We start from the raw sequence: 23092 nt of genomic DNA on the forward strand, positions 1-23092 counted from the left end.
ATTCCAAGAAAAGAGTGACTGATGGAAGGAATCCTGAGAAAGGTGCGGGGCGTTAGTAAGGGTCACTGGAGCAACCAGGAATCTGGCACCTGAAATATTGCGTAGGAGTCTTCCCTGCCTTCTTTCAAAATTCAACTCCATCCTCCACATTTGACGTTAGAAAGAGAATGTCTATTAAGGCTGGGAGAACAGACCCCTCCCCCCATACTCTGTCCTCTGCAAGGACCTGAGTGGGGCTGGGCAGAGACAGCAGCAGGTGGCAGCTCCCCACCTCCACCCCATGTGGTCCCCTCTGGAGAGGAAGTGACTGATTCCAGAGACTAACTCCTTCCTGAATAACCCTAGGGCAGAGAAGTCTTTCCAGAAGGGTGCCTGCAGATGCCGTGATAAAAGTGGAATTGCCCTCTGGGACAGCCTATTGCAAGGGCTGGTAGGACCTGGAGTGGATAGGGATTGGGGTGTCTGAGAGAACCTGAGTTTGAATTCCTCCTTACTATCTGCCTGACCTTAAGCAGATTGCTTAAATTTCCTGGTTTCTCGGACCACTCACCTCTAAAATGTGACACTAAATACTACCTCCTCGGGTGAGCTAAGGATAGTGACTGCCCTGGAAATGGCGCATCCCTCCCCCAACCAGGCGGACTGGGACAGGTGGCGGGACCAGGCACAGAGCCTTCTTGAGCCCACCTTATAACAAGACAGGAATAAGGGATTCCATACCAGCCCTACTTAGAACAATCCAGGAAGCATTTTTGTGAGAGGTGCTAGCAAAAGTTTGCAAACTCTCCGAGCCTCTCTCAGGTTTCTTTGTGTGGTCTTCGGTCCTTCCTCCTCCACACCCTGCAGTGCCAGGCCCCGGCGGGAAAGGATGAGGGAGGAGTGGACAGCCTCGCCCCTTTCTCCAGGCTGGGAGGAGCCAGCTGGCGTCTCCCGCAGCCGGAGACCGCTGCCCACCTCCACCACGAGGGGTCAGCAGAGTGTCGTGGCTGCTGCCAGAGTTGGGGAGGAGGCTGGAGCGGAGAAGGGACGGCTAGGAGTGGCCGGGAGAATGCCTGTACATTTCCTCATTAAATTGTTTTTAGAGTCTTTTTGTGATCTCTCTTTAACTGTCCTGCTTCCTGAGGTGGCAAAGTCTCCAAAGGGAAATTCTGAAACCCTTTTATCCCTAGCCCCAGACCCAGAAGCTCGTCTGTGGCGGGGCTGGGGGCTTCGGGAACAAAGTTTGGAGAGTGGAGCCCTGCTTCGGCCACTCCCAGGTAGTCCCAGGGCCAACCAGGAGATGGGGCTAGCGGGGTGGGGGGAACGGGGTGACTTATCCTTCCTCCCCTGAAAAGGCTTGGGGCTTAAGGACGCGGGGAGCTCAGCCTGGATTGGGCGGGCGGGGGGGGGGGTGCTATCCTCTGGGCAGCCGGAGTTTCTCTTTTTGCCAAGCGGCCCTGGACTCTAAACTCAGGTCGCTTTTCCTCCGGCCTGCGCGCTCCAGCTGCCACGTGCTCGAGACGCGCCCACACAGCAGAGAAACAAAGACAGCCAAGCAATGGGGTTGCCAGCAGCCGCCTCGACTTCTAATAAATGAAATTCCATAGCTGGGGGTCGATCGGGGGTGAACGGGCGGCCACAGCTCGTGGGCTGTGCGCCCAGGAAGAGCGGACAGGCCGCTCCTCCCATCGCCAGGGATGGGGCCACCAAGCCCATGGACAGACTCCTCGGTGGAGTGCAGCACAGGGCGGCAGGTGGTGTTCTCCCTCCCCCGCCCCCCCCCCCCCCCCGCGAGGTATCTTAGCTCGCAGAAACCCTGCCAGAGGAGCTGCTGGCTATGGGGGGAGGGGGTGCCTGCAAGAAGATTTTTTTCTAAGGTGCGATTATAAATATACCTCGTGGATCGCAATCTCAAACAAACTTGTCAATCTGGGCTGCAGCGAAAGGCGATGGAGGCAGCTTTGCATATATTTCGGGTGGTGTGACTCATGAACATTACTTGTCTCCCCCAGGGAAGCAGCCTGCCACCCACAAGTCACTGCTGCTCTGGCACCGCTGGGATAAAATCAACCAACTCCTGCACCCCTGCCCAAGGACTCCCCTCCTGCTCCCTTGTTGCACAGCAGGACTACATGCCGATGGGGAACCCTCCCCTAATCTGGGGAACCGTCCCTTAATCGTGTCACCACTGACCTGGCCCTTGGGCCTGGGCCTGGGCACCCCTGCCCTCTCCTCACAGAGCTCTGGCCTTTTGCTGCTGCAGGGATGGGGGTTGGGTGCACGTGGGGCACACGTGTATGGGGGAGCATGCTCAGTCCAGGGGTGCACCCACGTGCGGCCTGCGCCTTCTCTCCCTGTCCACTCCCGCCCACCTCCAATGAGTCTCAGTGTGAAGTCCAGGAAGAAAGGCCACCACAAAAAAGGTCCCTGTATGTTATATGCACACGCCCTGGACACACACACCCCTGGTGGCTCAGAAACACCGTTGATATATACAAGACCGATGCGAAGTGGATATTACTGCACACAGGCACAGTGGTCACTCCTCAGGAGGTCTTCAAAAAAAATTGCCCAGATTCTTTCCTCTCTGGATGAAAGCATGGAGGAGGGATAAATGTCTTTTTAGCCCGGTGGCAGGGGATACATGACCTCTGGCACCTGGGCGTCCATATTGCTGGCGGTGTGCGTAGTCAGCAAGAGTGTGACCACACATACACCTGGACACACAGGCGGACTCATGGGGGACCAGGATGCACAACTCACCCCAAACAGAGACAGGTACCCTGAACCACAGCGGGTACCCTGAACCACAGCCCCTTGATGAGGAAGGGGAGCCCGGGCCTCCAGCTCCTTACTCTCTTCTCTGATCCCCAGGGGTCACTGTCCCCGAAAATGAAGGGGATGGGGCTGTGAGGCAAACTCACACCGTCTGGGGACAGGGGTGCGCCGGAGCCGAGGCCTGGGCCGTAGGAGGCACTGCCGGCTCTGGCCTTGCGGCGGCCGTGGCCCCTTTAAGCGCCCCCGCCCCCTCCCGCCCGCGCTCTCGGCTTCCTTTCTCCTGGAGGCGCGGCAGGCAGGGCCTGGCGGCGGGGCGGGTGTGCAGTCTGCCCCTCCCCCGGTGGGACGGGCCTGCGCCGCTTCCTGCAGGAGCGGCCGGGAGCCGCGCAGGGGGCGGAGAGAGAGAGAGCGGCGAGCGGCGGAGGGGCTGCGCGGGGCGGCGCGGGGCGGTGCGGGGCGGAGGGCGCCCGAGGGCGAGCGGGCGGGCGGGCACGGCGGGTTCCGGGCCAGCCTCGGGGGCGGACAGTTGGCCGGGCTCGCGGAGCCTAGCCGAGGCCTTGCCGGAGCTGGGCCGGGCTGCAGGGGCCGTCGCCGCCCGGGCCCGCCGCCCGCGCCCCCCACGCTGGCCCAGAGGGCTGGGGCCGCGTCGCCGCTGAGGATGTCCCGGAAGGGGCCGCGAGCGGAGGTGTGTGCGGACTGCAGTGCCCCGGGTAAGCGGGGCCGGGCCGGGGGCGGGACCGCTCACCGAGGCACCGCCGGGCGGGCGCCGGGGCCTGGCGGGAGCGCTTTGCGGGGCCGGAGGGCGGGGCGGGGCCGGGCCGGGGGCTGCGGCCTCCGGCCTCCGGTCTCGGCCCCCGCCCGGGCCACTGCGGAGCCGCGTCCTTGGCGGGAGGGAGGCCTGGGGGGCCGCTGTTTCCTCGCGTCCGTGGACCGGCGAGGAAGGACATTACCGGCGCCGCCTCCCACCCCTAGTATGAGGGAGGAGGGCAGCTGGCTGCCCCCCCTTCCATCTCGGTATCCAAACGGAAGCGCCAGCCTGGGGTGGCAGGAGGGCTGTGGCAGAGGCCGGCCGGGTTTAGGAGGTGGGGGCGAGTGTGGTTTTGTGTCATCTCAGTGCCACCCCCGCGTCTTGCACCTGCTGCTCGCATGGTCTGCGCGCCCGCTGGGGTGGCGGAGGGCAAGGGGCAGAGAGCTGGGCAGATGGGCCAGGGGGGCCTGGATACTGTTTCCTCGGGAGCAGATGACGGGGTGGCTACTCCTAGGACTCCCTGCCCCGGGTTCCAAGGCTCCTCGCAGGGCCTGGTGTTCAGGGCCACCACGAGCCTGGGCATCTTCCCCCGAGGCGTCCCCAGGCCTGGTGACTGGGAGCAACGAGACAGCTTTTACTGGGTTCCAGTAAGGCCTACTTGGAAGGTGGGGTTGGCGTTACCCCAGCCTGGGCACAGACCCCTCCCCATCCCCTAGCCCAGTCTGGCCAGAAATGGGTAGGGAGCAGTGCCGAGGGGTGCCTAGATTCCTGGGATCCACCTGGCTTCCTGGCCTGCTTCTTGGCTATATTTACCATGGTGTTTCCCTTCTCCTTCCCAGCAGAGTCAGGTCCAGGCTGATGTAAACCACCCCCCCCCCGACCTACTGAGGAAGTGAGGATCAGTGACCCAGAGAGGCTGCTCCATTCTGATGTGGGAGGACACTGCCAGTGATGGGGCTCAGCAGCTGGCCTGGGGAAAGGAAAGCCCTGGCCCTTGACCGGCTTCTTTTTAGAAAAGGCGCCATCTCCCTGGGAGACCTCTGGGCAGGCTTGGGGGAGGGTGGGGTTGTCTGTGAACCTCTGGGCACAAAATAAGTGTGAGAGTGTGGGGTGCTGTTTTGTGGGCCCGTAACTTGCAGCCACCCTTTGGACAGGACCAGGACCCCAACAGGGAACTGTGGGTGCCTGGCAGAGGCACGGTGATCTGGGTGGTTTTGACCCTGAGGCCTCCTCTCAGGGCATGTCATGGTCTAGAGGGCCTTGAAGAAACTATCTGGGGGGGGGGGCGAGGGAGGAGAGAAGGGGTGTCCCTACCCCTGATTAGTTAGAAACTCTCTCCTTACCCCAGCTGCAGGCAGGTCTGGGGATGGACGGGCTGGGAGGAGAGCTTGCCTTCTGTCTGTCTGTCCGAGGCTGTTCTGCACCTCTGCTGGGCAGACGTAGCAGTGGGGGAGGGCAGGTAGGACTGGGAGGGGGTTGCTTAGTAAACACTTTATCAGGGAAGCCTGGATTTTGGTGTTGTCTTTGTTTCCAGATTACTCTGTGACTCATGGCAAGACTTTCCTCACTCTGGGTCTCAGTTTCCTCAACTCTGAGGCAAAGAAGTTGGAGTAGAAATGGTTTTTGAGGACTGTTCCACCTCCAAGTCTGTGGTCCTGATTCTGGGCCAGGGGGACACTGGGCAGCATTAGCAAGGCAGTTGTCCTTTCTCTGCTGCATTTGACTGTTTGGCTGGAAGCCTCTGGATGTCCAGTGGGCATGGGCAGGAGTGGTGTGTATCTGTTGTGTTGGGGTGCCCAGCTCCCACCCCCAGTCCTCATCCCACAGAGCCATTTGTGTCCCCCTGGAATCTCCTTTTCCCCTGATCCAGAATACAGATCAGGAAGAGGCAGGTGGTGAGGTCAGGATGGTGGGGCGTGCAGGGTGCTGATGAAGTCTTGCTCATCCCCCCACCCCGGCACCTAGCATGGTGTCTGGCACATCGCAGGCATTCTTCAAGTGTCTGGATGCTTCTCAGGACCCCAGCTGACTCTTTGGGGCTACCCCACACCCCGACCCTATGATGCATGGCGTGGCATTTTCAGTTTGGGACCTGTAGCAGCCCAGGTAAGAGGCTTGAGGGAAACCAGCAGTTTGGAGCCCAGGCCCAGAGCCACCTCCTTGGTGTATGCTTCCTACCCAAAGTCGTAGGCTTCTGATTGTGATAGGAGCCCTGCAGTCCCAGCCCTAGGAATGGGGTCGTGGCCTTTTTGTGGTTGGTTAATTTGCAGGGTCATGGAGGTGAAAGGTAAGATGCAGCCTGACCCAGAAGGGCCCTGTCCTCCCTCTGCTCACAGGCCTGGGCACACGGGACAAGTGTGAGTATGCTGTGAGACGGCTGGGCATAGCCTGGCTGCTCTGGCAGCTGGTGCCACCTCATTAGGCACCGTCTGTGTCCCTGCCTGCCTTGGGAATCCAGGAGAGGGCCAGGGGTCGGGGAACCCTGGAGAATGTTTTCCTGCCCCTCCACTCACCCTGCCGCACAGTCCTGGCTTCTCTGTCAGGGGCCTGCGCCTCACACCACAGGCCTTCAGGCAGCCTTCCCACTTTGGCAGCCCCAGGCACAGGCGTGAAGACTTCAAGATGCCCATCCTGCAGGCACCTGGAGTGAGCAAGGCTGGCCACCGGCTAGGGACATTTGGGAACCTGCAGGCTCATTTGTCTTCATAATGTAGATTATGGGGTGGGGTGAGCGATGGGCTTCCTCTTTTACTGAGGTATAACTTATGTACAGCAAAGTGCCTTTATCTTATTGTTCAGCCTGGTAAGTTTTTACCTGTGTATATACTTGTGTAACCACAGCTCCGATCAAGAGGTAGAGCATTCCTATCACCTTATAGGGCTTTCTTGTGTCAACGCCCCCCAGAGGCAACCGCCATTCTGACCTCTATCCCCATGGATTACTCTTGCCTGCTTTCAAGATGGTGGGCTTCTCCTTCTTGTCTAGTGAGGATCTGGTCCCTAGATAAGAAGAGGCTGGCTCCGGGCCCTGGAGGTCACCAGTGGCTTTGGGTGGTGACATGTATTCACCTTAATAGAGGCCTCCATGGGGTTGGTGCTGGTGAACATTATCCCAGGACCCCTCCTGCCACTTGCTCACACGTACCAGACGCCCCCCCACCCCACGACTGAGGCAGAAGCCCAGGGGGAAGGTTGGCAGGGTACTGAGGAGGAGACCACATCCCCTAATCCTTCTGCCCCCTACCCTTCTGCCCTGAGTTTGGTCCTGGAAGCCTATTTGGGGGCAAGAGTCCCTTAACCTTAAATTACAATAGCCATTTGACTCTCAGAAACCCTTCCTGGCCCTTTGGCTTAGGAACTGGCCTAGGTGGGCCTTGGGGGCTCCTGCTTGGGTAGGCCCAGGCCCCTTGGACATAGGGAGTAGGTAGTAAGGTGACCCATCTGTGTCATCCAGAACTGAGCTGGCACCAGTGTGCCCCAGACCAGGACAGTGTCCCCTGCCCACCCTTCCTATTTCAGGTCACCGTGGAAGAGAGGGAGAACCCCTCCCCCAGGCTGGGGGAGTGCCGAGCAGAGCCTTGGACCCCTTTCCCCAGATCCTGGTCACTGCCTCATTCAGGGGCTCACCATGTCTGGTCTGGCCCTGGATATCTGGCCGCCCTTCCCAGGTCTGGCTTCTTCGGTAGGGCCACGGGCTTGGGGTGGAGGCCTTAGAGCTGCCCATTTATGATCCTGGCCTGGGCGGCTCCCTCCTGACAGGAAACCCCACCATTTCAACAAGAGGAATTCAGGCTGCGTCATTTCCAGCTTCCTGCCTGGGCTGGCGGAGGGGGCTGGCAGGCAGACCCCTGACCCAGTGGTGTTTGGGGGTGGGGGGGAAAGGAGCTTTACATGCCTGGGGGGGCCTCACCGTTTGGGTAAAGCCAACACTAAAGTTTGCTCTAGGGCTCCCCCTCTTGGCACAGATGGCGGGTCCTTTCCTCGTGGGCCCCTCAGCCTCCGAGGAAGGTGTATGGCCGGTACCTCCTGCATCCCTCTGCCCTGTGTTGGGGGGATCCCTAAAGAAGTCCAGACCCAAAGAACTGAGCCCTCCTCCTTTCACCTCCTGTTTCCATGCCATGGAGGGGACACTCACCACGGCAGAGCTCAGGCTGTATCCTGACTCAGTTTCCTCACAGTTCTCTGGCGAACACTGGTAGAAGTCCTTGCAGGGAAGGGTATGAGAATTGCCTTCTGGTTGGAGAGGCTCTCATTACCCCAAGCCTGTCCCCTCCCCTGGTGGGGGCCGCTCTGGACAACATGAGCACTAGGGGCGAGGCAGAGAGCCAGTCCCCACCCCCTCACCCCCCGCCAGGACGGGGCTTCGTGAGACAGGCCGGGGGCCTGGGCAGAGCACAGTGTCCTGCGAGAGAGGCTCCCTGCCCCCACTCTCCAGTGGCACACAATGGCTGCTTTCTCCCCCGTGACCTTTCTGCAGCCTGAGCTGTATGCAGCTGTCTCCTCCCCCTCTCCCAAGGGGCCTGGGATGGGTGGCATCTCCCCTGCCCTGGAGAAGGACCCCAGGAGTTCCCATCCTGCTCTGGTCCCCCTTCTTGCTTCTAAAGTTCACTTCTCCCCAAGGAGTGGAGAGTGGCTCCCATGGCCCTCGCCCACTTGGGGCTGCAACAGCAGCTGGTGTGGACATGGCATGGTCTCCAGCGTCTAAATGCCTGGGTTCACATCCCAGCAATCCCACTCATTAGCTTAGCTGTGTGGCTTTGAATAAGCACCCTTACCTCTCTGAGACACTGCTTCCTCATTGGTAAAGCAGGGGTAGCATTTCCCACCTTGCCTGACAGTCATTAGAGGTACCGTACTTACGGCATCCAACTGGTACACAGTGGGTACTCAGTGTCAGTTCCTTTGCTCTCTCCATCCCCCTTAAGAGGGGCTCCAGCTCACCCCATCACTGGTGGTGTCAGGAGACTCGGTCATGAAAGGGGCTCTTACCTGCCAGGATGAGGACAGAGGCGGGAGCCCTCAGAGGGTTGTGATGGGTCAGGCAGGTGAGCTAGTGGTTCTAAAAGAAGCCTGAGTGTAGGAGAAATGTGGCACTGATCCGGACACAGGAGTGCCTAGAGATGTGTGGCGTGCAGTCCTTGGGGACTTCTGCCTCCCTGGGGCAGGGCTAGGGTGGCAGCCTTGTTCCCTGGGGAAAGGCTGTGGAACTGGTCGCAGTGGCTGCAGGACAGGAAGCTTTGCCCGCTGAGTAGGCCCTGGGGACCACACCTCCCCAGAGGGGCAAAGACCTGTAGGAAAGGGCTTGGCTCTGATGGGAGTCCCTCCCACCTCCAGAGCTCAGCGTCCTCATCGCTGGTCCAGCTCCCAGAGCCTTGGGGGACTGAGAGCAAATGTACGTGGAGTTCTAAGCGTCGTGCAGGCCCAGGGCGGTGTTCAGGAGGCCTCGCCCGTGTCTGGCTGTGGCTGACCCTTCCCCCCACCCCGGCAGACCCCGGCTGGGCCTCCATCAGCAGGGGTGTGCTGGTGTGTGACGAGTGCTGCAGTGTGCACCGGAGCCTGGGACGCCACATCTCCATCGTCAAGCACCTTCGCCACAGCGCCTGGCCCCCCACTCTGCTGCAGGTACGGGCTGTGCTGGGCCGTGCTTCCTTCCCCGTAGCGTGTGCTGAGCACTGGCACGTTTCCCCCCCGCACCCACATACACAGCTGTCTGGATCCCGCAGCTTCCGGGGGCAGCACCCACCCAGGGCAGAACCCAATCCTGACCCTCTCCACCCGGGCGCCGGCCCACACGGAGAGGAGGCTTCCAGGACCGGAGTCACACAGACCTGGGCTCTCACCCCAGCTCTGCCACCTAGTAGCTCGGCCATGTGGTGTTGAGTTTAACGTCTCAGAGCCTTGGTGTGCCCACCATGTCACCCGAAGTGCTAAGCAGGACCCGCATCCTTGGCTGGGATGGCCTGACTGGGTAGGGGTGCAGCGGTGCCAGGCACACAGTAGGCCTTTTAGTACTGTGTCCAGCCTGGTGCTCGGAGGTGTTCCCCAGCGCGCAGTGGGCATTCTCACTCTGGTACCTCTGCCCTACAGATGGTGCACACACTCGCCAGCAACGGGGCCAACTCCATCTGGGAGCATTCCCTGCTGGACCCCGCGCAGGTGCAGAGCGGCCGGCGCAAAGCCAACCCCCAAGACAAAGTCCAGTGAGTCGGGCTCGAGGGGTGGTGGCTGAGGTTGTGCGCTCAGGGGCAGGAGCCTGGGAGGTCGCTGGGCAACTGGCCTCTCCCGCTCTGCTCCCCATTTCCTCCTGCGTGCTCCATGCAGCCCCATCAAGTCAGAGTTCATCAGAGCCAAGTACCAGATGCTGGCTTTTGTGCACAAGCTGCCCTGCCGGGACGACGACGGAGTCACCGCCAAGGACCTCAGCAAGGTTTGCGGGGCCCCACAGCGGAGGGCTGGGCCTCTCCTCTCCTCACCCACAGTGCCATCACCACTGAGCCCTAGGCCCCCAAGGCAGCCAGGTCAGGCAAGCATGGTGGGCACGGTGGAGGGACGAGATTGCGTGGTCAGGCCGCGTGTGAATAAGGCCCCTCCACTCCCAAGTGGACACACGAGGCTAAAATTCTTCAGCTGCCGCCCGAAAGGCAGAAAACTCTGGGCAGTTTCTGAGCCTCCCAGAGCCTCGGTTTCCTTATCTGTAAAATGGGAAAGAAATAGCATCTACCACAGAGTTAACAGCTGTGGTAGGTGGTGACCGACTGCAGCTGTGATTAATTGGCATGAACTCCTAGTGGGAAGCCCTCTGTCTCCTCGACAACCTAACTTCAGCTGGGCCCCTTGGAGCTGGTAGGAGTCCCAGGCGGGCCTGGACCAGGGGCCGCTGGAGGTGGGAGGGCCCCCCCCCCCCACCCGTTTGTGGCACACTCTGCTCCTCACAGCAACTCCACTCGAGCGTGCGGACGGGAAACCTGGAGACGTGTCTGCGCCTGCTGTCCCTGGGTGCCCAGGCCAACTTCTTCCACCCAGAGAAGGGCACCACACCGCTGCATGTGGCTGCCAAGGCAGGGCAGACGCTGCAGGCCGAGCTTCTCGTAGTGTACGGGGCTGACCCTGGCTCCCCTGATGTTAACGGCCGCACACCCATTGACTATGCCAGGTGAGGGTCCGCTGAAGGGTGAGGCTCAGGTGGGTGTGGGGAGCGGGCTGCGGCTGTAGGGCTGAGCCATGCCCCCTCCCCACAGGCAGGCGGGGCACCATGAGCTGGCGGAAAGGCTAGTCGAGTGCCAGTATGAGCTCACTGACCGGTTGGCCTTCTACCTCTGTGGACGCAAGCCGGGTGAGCAGTGTGTGGGGCAGGCTCGGCTGGGCCAGGCAGGTGGGACCCAGACACACCCCAGCAGCAGGTGCCATGGTGACAAAGCCGGCTGGGGAACAGCGTTGCTAGGCAACTGGCTCCTGTGAAATTGCTGCAGGCTCTGGGCTGCAGCGTGTTGGGGTAGGGAGTGGGGGTGGGCATAACTTCCAGCCAGTTCCCAGGGCTCTTGGGGGTGGCCTGCCCTCCTCCCTTCCCCTGTCGCTTCTGGGTGCCAAGCCCTGCTCGTGGCAGTGAGGTGGGCTCCCAGCTGCTAAGGCCACCCAGCACCAGTGACTTGGCATTTTTATTTTTATTCAGATCACAGGAATGGGCATTACATCATCCCACAGATGGCAGACAGGTGAGTGCCCACCTGACACCCCTCCCCAGAGGCGGCCTGGATGCCCTGTGGGTGCCAGACCCCCAGAGCCGCCCCCACCCCCCAACTCTTCAGCTTTAGGGGCCTGGGACCCCCACCCCCATTCCCCTTCGGGGCTGGAGGCACAAGCATATCGCAGTCCAGTCCTCACTCCCTAATGCTGGGCCCCAAGGCAGGTAAGAGATGTTGACTCAGCACATGGCCAGCACAGCCTAACCCCCGTGGCTGTCAAGCACATGGGGTTTGAGTACCAGAAACAGACCCCCTAGGAGCAGCGGATCACTGAGTTCTGTTCCCAGTGGCACTGACCCCAACTGTAAAATCTTTAGACAAATTTTTGCTCTTCAGTGAAAAGGTGGTGGGCCCTGGGAGTTTGACTAACTTTGGGATTCTGCCAGGCCAAAATTGGGCAGGGGCTGCGGGCCCAAGGCCAGTAGAGGTGTTTCTGCCTCTTATCCAAGAGGCCCCAGGAGCTCAGGCTCGGGGTGGGGGTGGGGGGTGGGGTGGGGGGATGCTCACCCAGCTCACAAGATGGATGCTAGCGCCACCTGGTGGCTGCCCGCGATGGCCAAGCTGTGCCTGCTGGCCTGGATCTGGAGAGGAGGCTCCCTCCCTCTCCAGAAGCCAGTGTGGCCAGATGGGGATGGTCAGACCTGGGCACCTCGGATCCCTGAACGCCCAGATCTTCTCTCTGCTGAGACCCCAAGACACCCCGCTACTTTTCTGGTCTGATTTTGCCTGATGTGTCTGCCTGCTTGCGTGTGTGTTGTAAACGTGTTCTCAATGAAATGTTAACCGACCACCTTCCCAGTGCCAGCTGTTCTTGCCGCTGGACCCAGAGGTAACTCAGGCGTGATCCCTACCCTTAAGGAGATCACAGCCAAGAGGAGAGGCACCCTAGTCAGTTGTAGTCCATTGTGGGGAATGCAGCAAAAGAGGCAAAGGCATAGACGTCAGAAATGCTGTGCCAGGAACTACAGGCAGACTGTGTAGCTGAAGCATGTGAGAGGCAGGGAATCCCAGGAGCAAGACTGGAAGAGAGACGGGGCAAGAGAGTGGCCGGTCCTGAGCCCCGACAAGAGCTGAGACCACCCCAAGAGCAGAGAGGTTCCAACACGGTCGTGTGGAGTCTGCTCTGCTGCTTACTGGCTGTGTGGCTTCAGGCAGGCTCCTTAATCTCTCTGAGCCTTAGTTACTGCTCCTGGAAATAAGGGTGACTTTCTTTCTGGGCTTCTGAGAGGATTAAATAAGATAGTGCCTGCAAAGCATTTAGCGTTTTTATTTCGTTTATTTTTTTGGCCGCACCGCGTGGCTTGCGGGATCTTAGTTCCCCAACCTGGGCCCCCGGCAGTGAAAGCACCGAGTCCTAACCACTGGACCGCCAGGGAATTCTCTAGCATATTTTTAAGTGAGCTTTTTGTTGAAGTGTGCCATACATAACCTGTTACTATTGAAAAGTTCTTAAGGCGAGGGGCAGCGCAGCCAGATGTGTCAAAAATACCTTGGCTTCTGGGTGAATAAAGGGGTGCAGGGGCAAGACTGGAAGCGGGAAGATGGGTGAAGAAATGTTGCAAAAGACCAGGCAGGAGGATGGAATGGCAGAACCTGGGGAAAGCCTGGCTAGGGCTTGAGGCTGAGGGAGGTTGCAGGTGTCCCCCAGGAGCTGCCGCTGGTGCGGTGGGTCACTGAGAGGAAGAGCGAGCCGGCCGAGGAGGGGCTGGGGGGAAGACGAGTTGGGCTTGGTACACTCTGGGTCTGGTGTGTGCACGGCGACGGGTCTGAGCTTGACGTGGGAAGGCGTTTGCTGCCCTGCTCCTGGGTAATTGCTGCCTCTGTCCTGTTCTTCCCTTTGCTGCCTTCCTCTGGACTTAGATCTCGGCAAAAGTGCATGTCTCAGAGGTATATGGTGCCTGCTTGGGGACAGGCTCTGGAGGTTTGGTGGGGCAGGGAGGCGTTTGGTGTGCAGCACCTGGGGTGTCGTCTCCCTGGGATCCCTGCATGTTTGGGAGGTCACTGGCAGGGGCCTGGCCACCGCTCACATCTGGCCCCTCCCCTCTTCCCCATCCCGTCTCCCTCCTTCGTCCACAGCCTAGACCTGTCCGAGTTGGCCAAAGCTGCCAAGAAGAAGCTGCAGGCGGTGAGTCTCCTCGGGCCCCTAAGGCTTGGAGCTGCCCTCCATCTCTGACCCGCCCCCGTCCCTGCGACGACTGTCCCTGCGACGGCTCCCCCTTTCTCTGACCTGGTGCCCTCTTCTAAGTCTTGGACCTGCCCCTCACTCTAGTCTCCTCAGTCGCCTGTCCTCCACCTCCGCACCCCTCGCCTTTGACCCTGGCTCTGCCCTCCTAAGGCTCCCAGGGCACGAGGCGCATCTCTAGCTACCTGGGCACTAATCAGTCTGCTTTGGTCTCCCTCTGCCTCTCCCACCTCGGAGCTTGGCAGGCAGACCCCTACCCCAGTTGCCAGTTCTGAGACTGGGGGGAGGGCTGGGCGGCACAAGGGACACACAAATCGTTTTTGACATCTTCTAAGATCCTGGTGAGCTGGCTTGCTTGGCACTGGGGGGCCAGTTGATCTGACAAAGCCTGGGTCCCCGTCTCCGCCTCCAGCTCAGCAACCGGCTTTTTGAGGAACTTGCCATGGACGTGTATGACGAGGTGGATCGAAGAGAAAATGACGCTGGTGAGCCGGGAGGGGATCGAAGTCTTGGGCAGAGGGGACAGCGCGCCTGCCTGCTGGGGAGGGGCTGGGACCTGGTGTGGCTTTGGGGTCCTTTTACTGGGACTAGGAAGAGGTACCGGGGGCTGGTCTGCCCGGCAGGCCTGCACGTAAGCCCCGGCCAGCTGTGAGCCCAGCCCAGCAGGCAGAGCATGCTGAGCTGGACGCGGCCAGCCTGCTCCTCCCCCCAGCGCCCTGGACTGGGGCTCCTCTGCTCTGGCTGCCTCCCACTTTGGCTCTCTCCCCAGTCCCACTCCGCCCCCTACATCCCTTCTTCCTGGCCACAGCCAGATTCCAGCCCAAACTCCCGGTTGGCAGGGGCTGGCGGGAGGGAGTCGCCTTGTTCTGTTTGTCAGTCCCCAACCGGCCTCTCCCTGACCCAGCCTTACTTCCCCTGTCCGGAGACCACCCCTTTCTTGAACACCAACACTCGGTGGGCATGGGGAGGAGCTCGGAAGGCTGTGCTCCTCGCTTTCCCACCTCCACCCCGTGGGCCTGGCCACCGCGGACCATCCGCTCCCTGCCCCTCCCCCCCAGTGTGGCTGGCAACCCAAAACCACAGCACCCTGGTGACGGAGCGCAGTGCCGTACCCTTCCTGCCCGTTAACCCTGAATACTCAGCCACGCGGAATCAGGTGAGTGGGCTGGACCGGGGGCGGGGGGGGCTGGGGCGATGATCTCCCCTCCTGGGGTCACCAGCTCTATGGGTCCTGCCCTTCCTGGCAGGCTGCTGTCTGGGCTGAGTCTTCCCCACTCCTGGCTGCGGCCTCTCCCTGGCCCCGCTGGCTCTGGGATTTGGGGATGGGGAGGAGGCTGTTCTTTGGAGCATTTGGTGAGCAGCCCCCTGGGGAGGTGTTCCAGCCTCTTCCTGAGAGCTCCCCTAGGCACCCCGAATCTGTGTCATTCCCCACCCCCTGCCCTGGCCCGGCGAGCTGGTCTGGCACGTTTTAGCTGTGGTTAAGTCAACTGTGGGACGGCCTGGCTGCTTTGTCCCCATCTCTGTGTGTCAGCCCTAAGGGCTTTCTCACACCGGCCTGGCCCTTTCTGCCTCTCAGGGGCGACAGAAGTTGGCCCGCTTTAATGCCCGAGAGTTTGCCACCTTGATCATCGACATTCTCAGTGAGGCCAAGCGGAGACAGCAGGGCAAGAGCCTGAGCAGCCCCACAGGTGGGAAGGGCGTGGGTGGGGGCGCGGTGGTGGGCACTGTTCCAGAATATTCTCTCTCATGGCTCCCTTCTGGGGGTGGCATGGTAGATGGGCCGTGTGAGCCCTGAGTGACAGGCCTGTGCCCTCAGACAACCTCGAGCTGTCTATGCGGAGCCAGAGTGACCTGGACGACCAGCACGACTACGACAGCGTGGCCTCGGACGAGGACACAGACCAGGAGCCCCTGCGCAGCGCCGGTGCCACTCGGAACAACCGTGCTCGGGTCTGAGCGCTGCCCCTCCCCACGCCTCCACCAAGGCCCTGCTCCATCCTCTCGTAGCTCGGGCCTCGGGGACAAGGGGACTGACGGCTCACATCTCCTTCTGCAGAGCATGGACTCCTCAGACCTGTCGGACGGGGCCGTGACGCTGCAGGAGTACCTGGAGCTCAAGAAGGCCCTGGCTGCCTCCGAGGCAAAGGTGCAGCAGCTCATGAAAGTCAACAGCAGCTTGAGTGATGAGCTCCGGAGGCTGCAGCGGGAGGTGAGGATGGGGGCCTCCCAGGGCCCCAGTGCGGGGAGGAGTTACCCCCTCCTGGAGGTGGTGGAGCTGCCTGGACCATCCGGAGTGTCTTGACACCACTCTCACTCTCAGATCCACAAGCTGCAGGCTGAGAACTTGCAGATCCGGCAGCCGCCAGGGCCAGTGCCCACAGCCCCACTCCCCAGCGAACGAGCGGAGCACGCGCCCATGGGGCCTGGCGGGAGCACCCACCGCAGAGACCGCCAGGCCTTCTCCATGTATGAACCGGGCTCTGCCCTGAAGCCCTTTGGAGGCCCGCCTGGGGATGAACTCACCACCCGGCTCCAGCCTTTCCACAGCACCGTGAGCTGCCTACGGGCCTCGGGGTGGGGGGTGGAGACGGGGCTGGGACCGCTGCAGGGCCCTCCATGACGCCCACTGTGCCACCCCCAGGAGCTGGAGGATGACGCCATCTATTCAGTGCACGTCCCTGCTGGCCTTTACCGGGTAAGCAGGGCCTGAGGGAGGTGGGTCCGTTCCCACAAATAGGTTGTGAGCGCCAGCAGGTGCCAGGCTCTATGCTGGACGCTGGGCACAGGGATGACTAGACACACATGGTCCCAGCCTCACTGCAGGGAAGCCGCAAGGTGGGTGGGGGGGGAGGAAGAGACTGACTCCAGCCCTGCCTGGGTTTCAGGTCCGGAAGGGGGTGTCGGCCTCAGCTGTGCCCTTCACTCCCTCCTCCCCACTGCTGTCGTGCTCCCAGGAAGGAAGCCGCCACTCGGTAATGTGCATCCCCAGGGCCAGAGAGATGGGCTGAGTGAGATGTGTGCTTGGGAGGTGATGGGCGGGGGGTCTGTGAACGTGCACCTTACCTGCCACCCCTTCCCTGTACCCCTCCAGAGCAAGCTTTCCCGCCATGGTAGCGGAGCGGACAGTGACTATGAGAACACGCAAAGTGGGGACCCGCTGCTGGGGTGAGGCACCCGGGGGAGGGGGGGTGAGTGGCCCCTGAGCGTCTGTGAGGGTGTAGGCAAGCGGCCTCATGGCTGGAATGCCTCCCTCTCTCCTCTCTAACCCCAGCCTGGAAGGGAAGAGGTTTCTAGAGCTGGGCAAGGAAGAGGACTTCCACCCGGAGTTGGAAAGCCTGGATGGAGACCTCGACCCTGGGCTTCCCAGCACAGAGGATGTCATCCTGAAGACGGAGCAGGTCACCAAGAACATTCAGGAATTACTGCGGGCTGCCCAGGAATTCAAGCATGACAGGTATGGAGGTGGGCGGAGGCTCGTATGGACTTCTGGGGTGTTGCAGAGGGTAAGAGAGGGACCAGTGTTCCACTGTCCCTGGGAACCTTCCCTGAGAGCCCTCCTAATTTACCCTCCCCTCCCCCCATAGCTTTGTGCCGTGCTCAGAAAAGATCCACTTGGCTGTGACTGAGATGGCCTCTCTCTTCCCAAAGGTACAGGGGCCAGAGAGGGGAGCAGGACTGGGCGGCACCTCAGGTGGGGCAGGGCCTCAGGGCGGGGCAGGTGTAGAGGATCTGACAACTACCTGAGTGGAGCCATGGACACACTGGGCCATATCATGGCTCGTGGTTTGAAATCCAAGGCCCGACTCCCTCTGCCCTCCCTCCAGAGGCCAGCCCTGGAGCCAGTGCGCAGCTCCCTGCGGCTGCTCAACGCCAGCGCCTACCGGCTGCAGAGCGAGTGCCGGAAGACGGTGCCCCCGGAGCCCGGTGCCCCTGTGGACTTCCAGCTGCTGACTCAGCAGGTGATCCAGTGCGCCTACGACATCGCCAAGGCTGCCAAGCAGCTGGTCACCATCACCACCCGAGAGAAGAAGCAGTGACCACTCTCCCTGCACCCTCACCCGCACCCTGGGACCTCACTGGCCATGGGAGCTGGGCCACTCCAGACACTACTCCCCACCCCAACAGAGCTGCTGGCACAAGTGCCCTTAGTGCTGCCACTCTGACCTGGCAGCCAGGTGCCCTGGTGCCCGTCCCCCTCAAGCCCCCAAGGATGGGGAGGTGAGGTGGCAGGAGCTTCTGTCCCCTACATTCCATGCACCTCTCCCTGTACATAGCATCCCCTCCCCCTCTAGTGTGCCGGGGCCTACAAGGCGTCACTCCCAGCCCCTTGCCCTCTAGGGCACCCTCAGCAAAGGGTCGGGTGGGGACACTCCAAATGGGGTGGTTCCCTTACATGCACCCCACCCCCATGAGCCAGTCCAGCCCTATTGGGGGCTGAGCGGGGGCATCCCCCCTTGTACATAATACCTGTGGATGTCCCCACCCTGTAGCCACCAGCCCCCTGCTGCTCTCCTTCAATGCCAAACGGCCCCAGCCTAGGGCACAGGCCCCAACCTGTGCTCCTGGGGTCCCCAGCAGCAAACAAACACTGGAAAAGTCTTTTTTCTCTCTCTCCTCTCTCCCACCCCTTAATTTTAACGTTGTGGTAACTGAGTGTCCCTGCGTGCCTGCGTGTGAGTGTGCGGGGCGGCAGTGCCGTTCCGGAGGCCTGGCCCGACTGGAGTTTTGTGAGGGGGGGAGGGGACCAGAGCAGCGGGACCCGTGTTGGGCGTTGGCCCCTCCCCCCCCATCCTGGGGCCAGGGACTGCCGGGTAACCAGCTGGGGTCCTGCCCTCTGCCTCCCCTCATTGTTCCCCCCACTCATACCCTTTCACTATGAACGTAAAAGGAAAACCACTTGGCTCCATCTCTCTTCCCCTCCCTTGTGGAGGGGGACTGTGCTGGTTGGGGCAGAGAACTGAGCACCTGAGCCTGGGGCTGGCTCCCCGGGGTCCCTGACTCAGCTGAGAGCCCCCTCCCTGTAACCTCTGAGAGGCCAGTGCCTGCAGTATCTGGGTCCCTGGAGCCTGGGCTGCAGCCTGGGAAGGCTGAGAGGCAGATGGCAGCGCCCACCAGCTCCTCTCCCCGTCCCGCCTCTGTCCCCGGGGGCCAGGCTCTACCTGTGTGGTGGTGGTGGTGGGCTGAGTGTCAAGATGTGTGTCATGTACATTTGTATCAAAAATAAATAAGTGACCATGTGCCCTTTCTGATGCTTAGGGAACTGTGGGAGGGATTGGGGAGGTGGCAGACGTGAAACGGAGAAAGACCAACCTGGCAAAAGTATGAAGCAAGTGAAGACCACGACTCTTCCAGCCCCTGTACTTGAGGGAAGGGAAGCCCCTGTCATCTCTTAGAGGAGTCCTGGAAATAACAATGTTTCAGTAAATACCACCACCATCCCCACCACCTGCTCACCCCTGGTGGTGGGAGGGGTCTATCACGCTACTAAACCCCAGTGTCTGAGGCCAGGCTGGCAAGACGAGACAGGCCAGTGAGCGTCCAACTTGATACTAGAAACCCCCTACCTCAAACACGACCCAAATGGCCTAGGACAGTGCCCTGGGTGGGAGGGAGTCTGTGTGGCAGATGCACAAGCTCAACTCCAGGCTCTACTAAAATAATTTAATAAGAAAAACGGAGTTTTTGCAACGGAGGCTGAGACAGCTCCTTTTTCTCTCCTCCCTTTTCCCTTCTCCATCCCTCCCAGCAAACCACACACTAAGGACCAGCCCTTTTACAACGCTTAGGCAGGACTGCGCCATCTGGCCACCAGGGGGCGGCCCTGCGCGCGGTCCACGTGGCGCAGCCTCCCGGCGGGAGGAGGAGCCGGACCTGCCACAGTGGCAGGGCTGGGGCAGGTCACTCGGAGCTGTCCCCATCCGGGCCGCTGTCCGGCGTGGGCGGGAGGAGGGGTCTCCGGCGGGAGCGCTTGACCCGGCGAGGGGGCATCTGCAGCCTCCGCTTCAGCACCGCTATGGGCAGGGTGGGGAGCTGTCAAGGGCAGGGAAGCCATCGGGAGCGGGGCGGGGCGGGGCAGGTGAGGAGGGGAGCTTCTCACCAGCCACTGTGTCCTGGCTGTCCACTGTGGGCTCCCAGTAGATGCTCTCCCCACGCCTGAAGTTTCGGTGCAGCCGCGTGCAGAGCGTGGCCAGGGTGAGCAGCACCAACAGGAAGGTCAGGGCCATGGCAGCCCAGGCGGCCTCCTCCGTGCGCGGGGTGGGGCCCCGGGCTGCCCGCGGAGGCGCTGCTGCCCGAGCGGCCGGGGAAGCCTGACTTGGACAGGCACAGGCCCCTGGGCTGCTTTGCCCTTTGGGCACCTGAGCCTCTAGCCTGGAGCTGACACTGCTTCCAGGCCCCCCAGGCAGCAGTGGGCCAGTGGGCACAGATGGGGCATTATCCCTTGCACCCTGGGGTCCCAACACAGGCTGCTTGGCCTCCATGCTCCGTGGGGAAACAGAGCGGAACCTCAGGGCTGAGGGGGTGGGCTGGAGACCAAGGGCAGCCCGCAGCCCACGCCTCTTGGCACCACTAGGGAAGAGCTGCCTAGGCCCTCTAGATGCCACCTCTACGCCTGGGGGCCTCCAGCTCCGCAGAGTAAAGGCCAAAGCCGTGGCCTAGGAGGAGAAGAGACAGCAGTCACCCTTTCCCTGCCCAGATTACCCAATGACACCACCACCCTGGGCCACCAACCCAATGACCATCAAGCCTGGCCAGCACCCCTCACCTGCACACACCCTCTCCGGCACAGCCTCCCTCTGCCCGGTGTTGGCACCAAGGGATAGGGCCCAGAAAAACTGTCAGAGCGAAACCATGCTTTCTCCTTCTTTTGCTTCCGCCGCCTCCTCCTCTTCAGCCAGTGGGCAGCCCAGGCTGGCTCTACCCATGCCATCTCCAGTGCCACCCCCCATGCTGCCAGTACCAGGGGCTATGAAAGGAAGTAACTGTTAGAGCTAAGACAAAGATGGGGAGCAAGCAAGAGGAGGCCCTGAATTCCCCTTGCCCTGCACGTGGGGCTGCAGCCCCTGCCAGTGCCAGACAACCACCTTTCAGCAACCACTCACCCGATCCTGGGTGAGGCTGGAATCAGGGGCCAGTAAGGGCTGGGCCATGCAAATGTGGGCCAGGAAGGCAAGCTGGAGCTTCAGCCAGGGGTGGGCACAGGGATGGTAGAGGAAGCTGACATCCTCAGCCTGGAGGAAAGGCATGGAGACATCAAGCCAGGTCCCTCCCTAAGAATCCCAAGTTCTCCCATCCTGGGGAGCCAACTTAAAGGGACTCCCAGGATGGCCAGATGACCCTTCCACCTTCAGGGCTCAGGAAAGGACAAAGGGCCCTGGATACTGGCGTGCACCCCCTCTTGCCTCTGAGCATTCCTTTCATCCCTCCTCTCCATGCACTGCCACCCCTCAAAGCTCACAACTTCTGTGACAGCATGCGTGGTTAACCCTGCCAGACTCAGACCACACTCTTTAGCTGTATTTCTCTGGACCTGCCACGGTGGCTCTACAGGTTCCCAGTCTAGACTGTAAGCACCCCCCAAATAGAGACCAGCTCTTCTATGTATTGCCCCATCTATATATTCAATCTCATCTCCCCAACGCATCCAAATACAGGGCACAAAGGCAGCAGGTGCACAATCTCAGGATGGAAACACTTCATCAATTATTACTTATTCTTTGATTGAGCTGACCTAACGCTCAGCACTTGTGCCAGATGCTGTAGGAGATGCCAAAAGAGAACTCCTGGACTCCGCTTGCAGGGAATGCAAAGGAAACTCAGGGGAACAGAACTAATGCAAATGAAAGCACAAACTAATAAAACTCAAAGTGATTAGTTGTTAAATTACAAGAGATAGGTTATAAGCATTACACAAATTTGGAGAAGGTGATGAATAAATAAAGGCTAATATGATCAGGCAAGGTCTCAAGAGAGAGCTGACTCCTATGCTGGGTTTTGAAGATGGATGGGGATGGATGGCAGGAGGGCAGGGAGCTGCCCCCTTCAAGTCAGGATACGCCAAGTGTTGAGGGGAATAAGCAGGTGCAAAAGTACAGGGGTGGGAATAAGCCTCGAACTCATACGTGTGGTGAGCAGACCAACAAAACGAGAGGAACCAAAGATGTGGGGAGGTTGGATGAGGTTTACTTAACGAGGTAGAGCCTGAAAAACAAGACAGGGGAGTATGGCCATGATAAGGCGAGAAATAAGGAGCCACTGGTTTCTGAACAGTGGAATGAAAGGGCTGTTTGGGAAAAGGAATCAGGTGGGTGGCATGAGCTCTTTTGGCCTGGAGCTATTACAAGGATCAAAAAAATAGATATTTCAGAAGGAAAACCAAAGGGACAGAGAAGCTATCCAACCACTGGCAATGAAAATAGGCAGCCACACAAGGTGAACCCACAGTTTGGTTGGTAACCTGAGGTCCACACACTCCTTACAGCTTCCTATTTTCCAAAGTGCTGTCCCACACTATTTGTTAACTCCTCATGGGGAGGGATGTTACTAATAACCTCTCTTACAGAAAAATGAGGCCCAGAGAAGTCAGGAGACTTCCAAAGTCACACAGCAGAGCTGGAGCACAGGTTGTTTTTTCCTACTACCCTCAGAGTTTCCCTTGCAGCCTCCTGCCCACACAGCCAGCTACTCAACAGGATGCCTGACAAGCACTGCAGAGGACCAAGGCCTGTGGCTCACTGTCCTGGGACTAAGAACATTGCCTCTTACTGGGGGGAGTGGTAAAGAATGGAGCTGGTGAGCAGAAAAGGTGGAGAAAGCCTGCGAGGAGCTCGCTGTTTCCAGTGCAGACACTGAGGATGCCTCCTGCTTGTACTTACCTGCCGTGGACTCACCCGTGTGTAGGTCACTCTTGGCGACACCTATACAGGGGGAGAGAAGAGAGCTTAGAGCCCATGGGGGACTCTGGGGGGGGGGGGGAGAGAACAGCAGGCCCGTGCCGTCACGTTGGAATGGAGACGTTGGTGGCTTGAGGGCCGGAGGAACCGGCAGAGGTGCTCAGAGGGCGGCTGTGGAAGGTGCCGCGAGGCCAGGGCGGAACTGGGCTGCCCCTTCACACTCCTCTCTCCCACTCTCCCACCGCCCTCCAGGCACCCACCTGTGGGGGCAGAGGCCACAGGCCCTCGGGACAACGGGCTCCCGCCTCCTCCGCCGGCTCAGCCACCACCTGTGGGTTCAAGGCGCAGAAGAGCTGGGGCGTTTGGCCTCGGCGCGGGCTCTGCCCTCTCCCTCCCAGGCCCAGCCCTCCAAGGGGAGAACTCTTAGTCCCCTCTCCGCGCGCCACTCCTTCCAGCACGAACTTTTGGCAAAGCGCTTTGAGATCCCGGGCCGAAGCCTTCTCGGGAGCGGGTCGCCTTACCTCACTGGGACCCAGGAGCCCCGCCAGGGCCGCCAGGAGCAGCAGTTGGGGCGGAGGCGGAGGAGGCGCCATCCCGGCCCGCCCCAGCACTGCCCGCAGCCCAGCAAGCCAAGGAGCGCGCGCCGCCTGGCCCTGCCCCCGCGCACCCACGCCGCCCGCGTGCCCACGTAGACCCCGGGCTCGCGCGCGCCGTCCCGCCCCGACCCCAGACCGCGCGCCGCGACTCTCCAGGCTCGCGCGCCCCTCCCCTC

The 23092-nt window shown here is 60.7% G+C and overlaps 2 protein-coding genes across 7 annotated transcripts; one reads left to right on the plus strand and one right to left on the minus strand.

Annotated features, from left to right (window-relative positions):
* Positions 1-3154: 3154 nt before the first annotated feature.
* GIT1 (GIT ArfGAP 1) lies at positions 3155-18666 on the plus strand. 2 transcript variants are annotated; one of them, XM_033847855.2, is made up of 20 exons: positions 3155-3467; positions 8994-9127; positions 9593-9705; positions 9827-9932; positions 10441-10658; positions 10744-10838; positions 11175-11217; positions 13324-13372; positions 13842-13914; positions 14488-14585; positions 15006-15117; positions 15246-15379; positions 15486-15638; positions 15750-15980; positions 16071-16124; positions 16315-16401; positions 16521-16594; positions 16701-16883; positions 17014-17077; positions 17254-18666. In XM_033847855.2, the coding sequence occupies exons 1-20, from the start codon at positions 3416-3418 to the stop codon at positions 17464-17466; spliced, it is 2286 nt and encodes a 761-aa protein (XP_033703746.1). In that variant the 5' UTR covers positions 3155-3415; the 3' UTR covers positions 17467-18666. The 2 variants fall into 2 exon arrangements, with proteins under 2 accessions (XP_033703746.1, XP_033703747.1); XM_033847856.2 differs by lacking the exon at positions 3155-3467 and adding an exon at positions 5556-5611.
* On the minus strand, positions 18068-23045 carry TP53I13 (tumor protein p53 inducible protein 13). 5 transcript variants are annotated; one of them, XM_073797180.1, is made up of 8 exons: positions 22842-23034; positions 22581-22649; positions 22303-22344; positions 20530-20658; positions 20193-20393; positions 19527-20082; positions 19301-19440; positions 18068-18829 (listed from the first exon to the last, which is right to left on the minus strand). In XM_073797180.1, the coding sequence occupies exons 1-7, from the start codon at positions 22911-22913 to the stop codon at positions 19328-19330; spliced, it is 1182 nt and encodes a 393-aa protein (XP_073653281.1). In that variant the 5' UTR covers positions 22914-23034; the 3' UTR covers positions 18068-18829; positions 19301-19327. The 5 variants fall into 5 exon arrangements, with proteins under 5 accessions (XP_073653281.1, XP_033703762.1, XP_033703761.1 ...); XM_033847871.2 differs by lacking the exon at positions 19301-19440 and having other exon boundaries at positions 22842-23038; XM_033847870.2 differs by lacking the exon at positions 18068-18829 and having other exon boundaries at positions 19077-19440; positions 22842-23033.
* Positions 23046-23092: the final 47 nt, after the last annotated feature.

This window comes from Tursiops truncatus, chromosome 20 (genome assembly GCF_011762595.2).
Source record: "Tursiops truncatus isolate mTurTru1 chromosome 20, mTurTru1.mat.Y, whole genome shotgun sequence".
NCBI lineage: Eukaryota > Metazoa > Chordata > Mammalia > Artiodactyla > Delphinidae > Tursiops > Tursiops truncatus.

Excerpts from the sequence above, each read along its gene's own strand:
- TP53I13 (XM_073797180.1), bottom strand. The coding sequence starts at position 22,913 with ATGGCGCCTCCTCCGCCTCCGCCCCAACTGCTGCTCCTGGCGGCCCTG. Across the intron at positions 22,650-22,841 it reads GGCTCCTGGGTCCCAGTGAG|GTGGTGGCTGAGCCGGCGGA; the intron begins GTAAGGCGACCC and ends TTGAACCCACAG. Across the intron at positions 20,659-22,302 it reads CACGGGTGAGTCCACGGCAG|GCTGAGGATGTCAGCTTCCT; the intron begins GTAAGTACAAGC and ends CCTTTCCTCCAG.
- GIT1 (XM_033847855.2), top strand. The coding sequence starts at position 3,416 with ATGTCCCGGAAGGGGCCGCGAGCGGAGGTGTGTGCGGACTGCAGTGCC. Across the intron at positions 10,659-10,743 it reads ACACCCATTGACTATGCCAG|GCAGGCGGGGCACCATGAGC; the intron begins GTGAGGGTCCGC and ends CCCTCCCCACAG. Across the intron at positions 16,125-16,314 it reads TCCCTGCTGGCCTTTACCGG|GTCCGGAAGGGGGTGTCGGC; the intron begins GTAAGCAGGGCC and ends CCTGGGTTTCAG.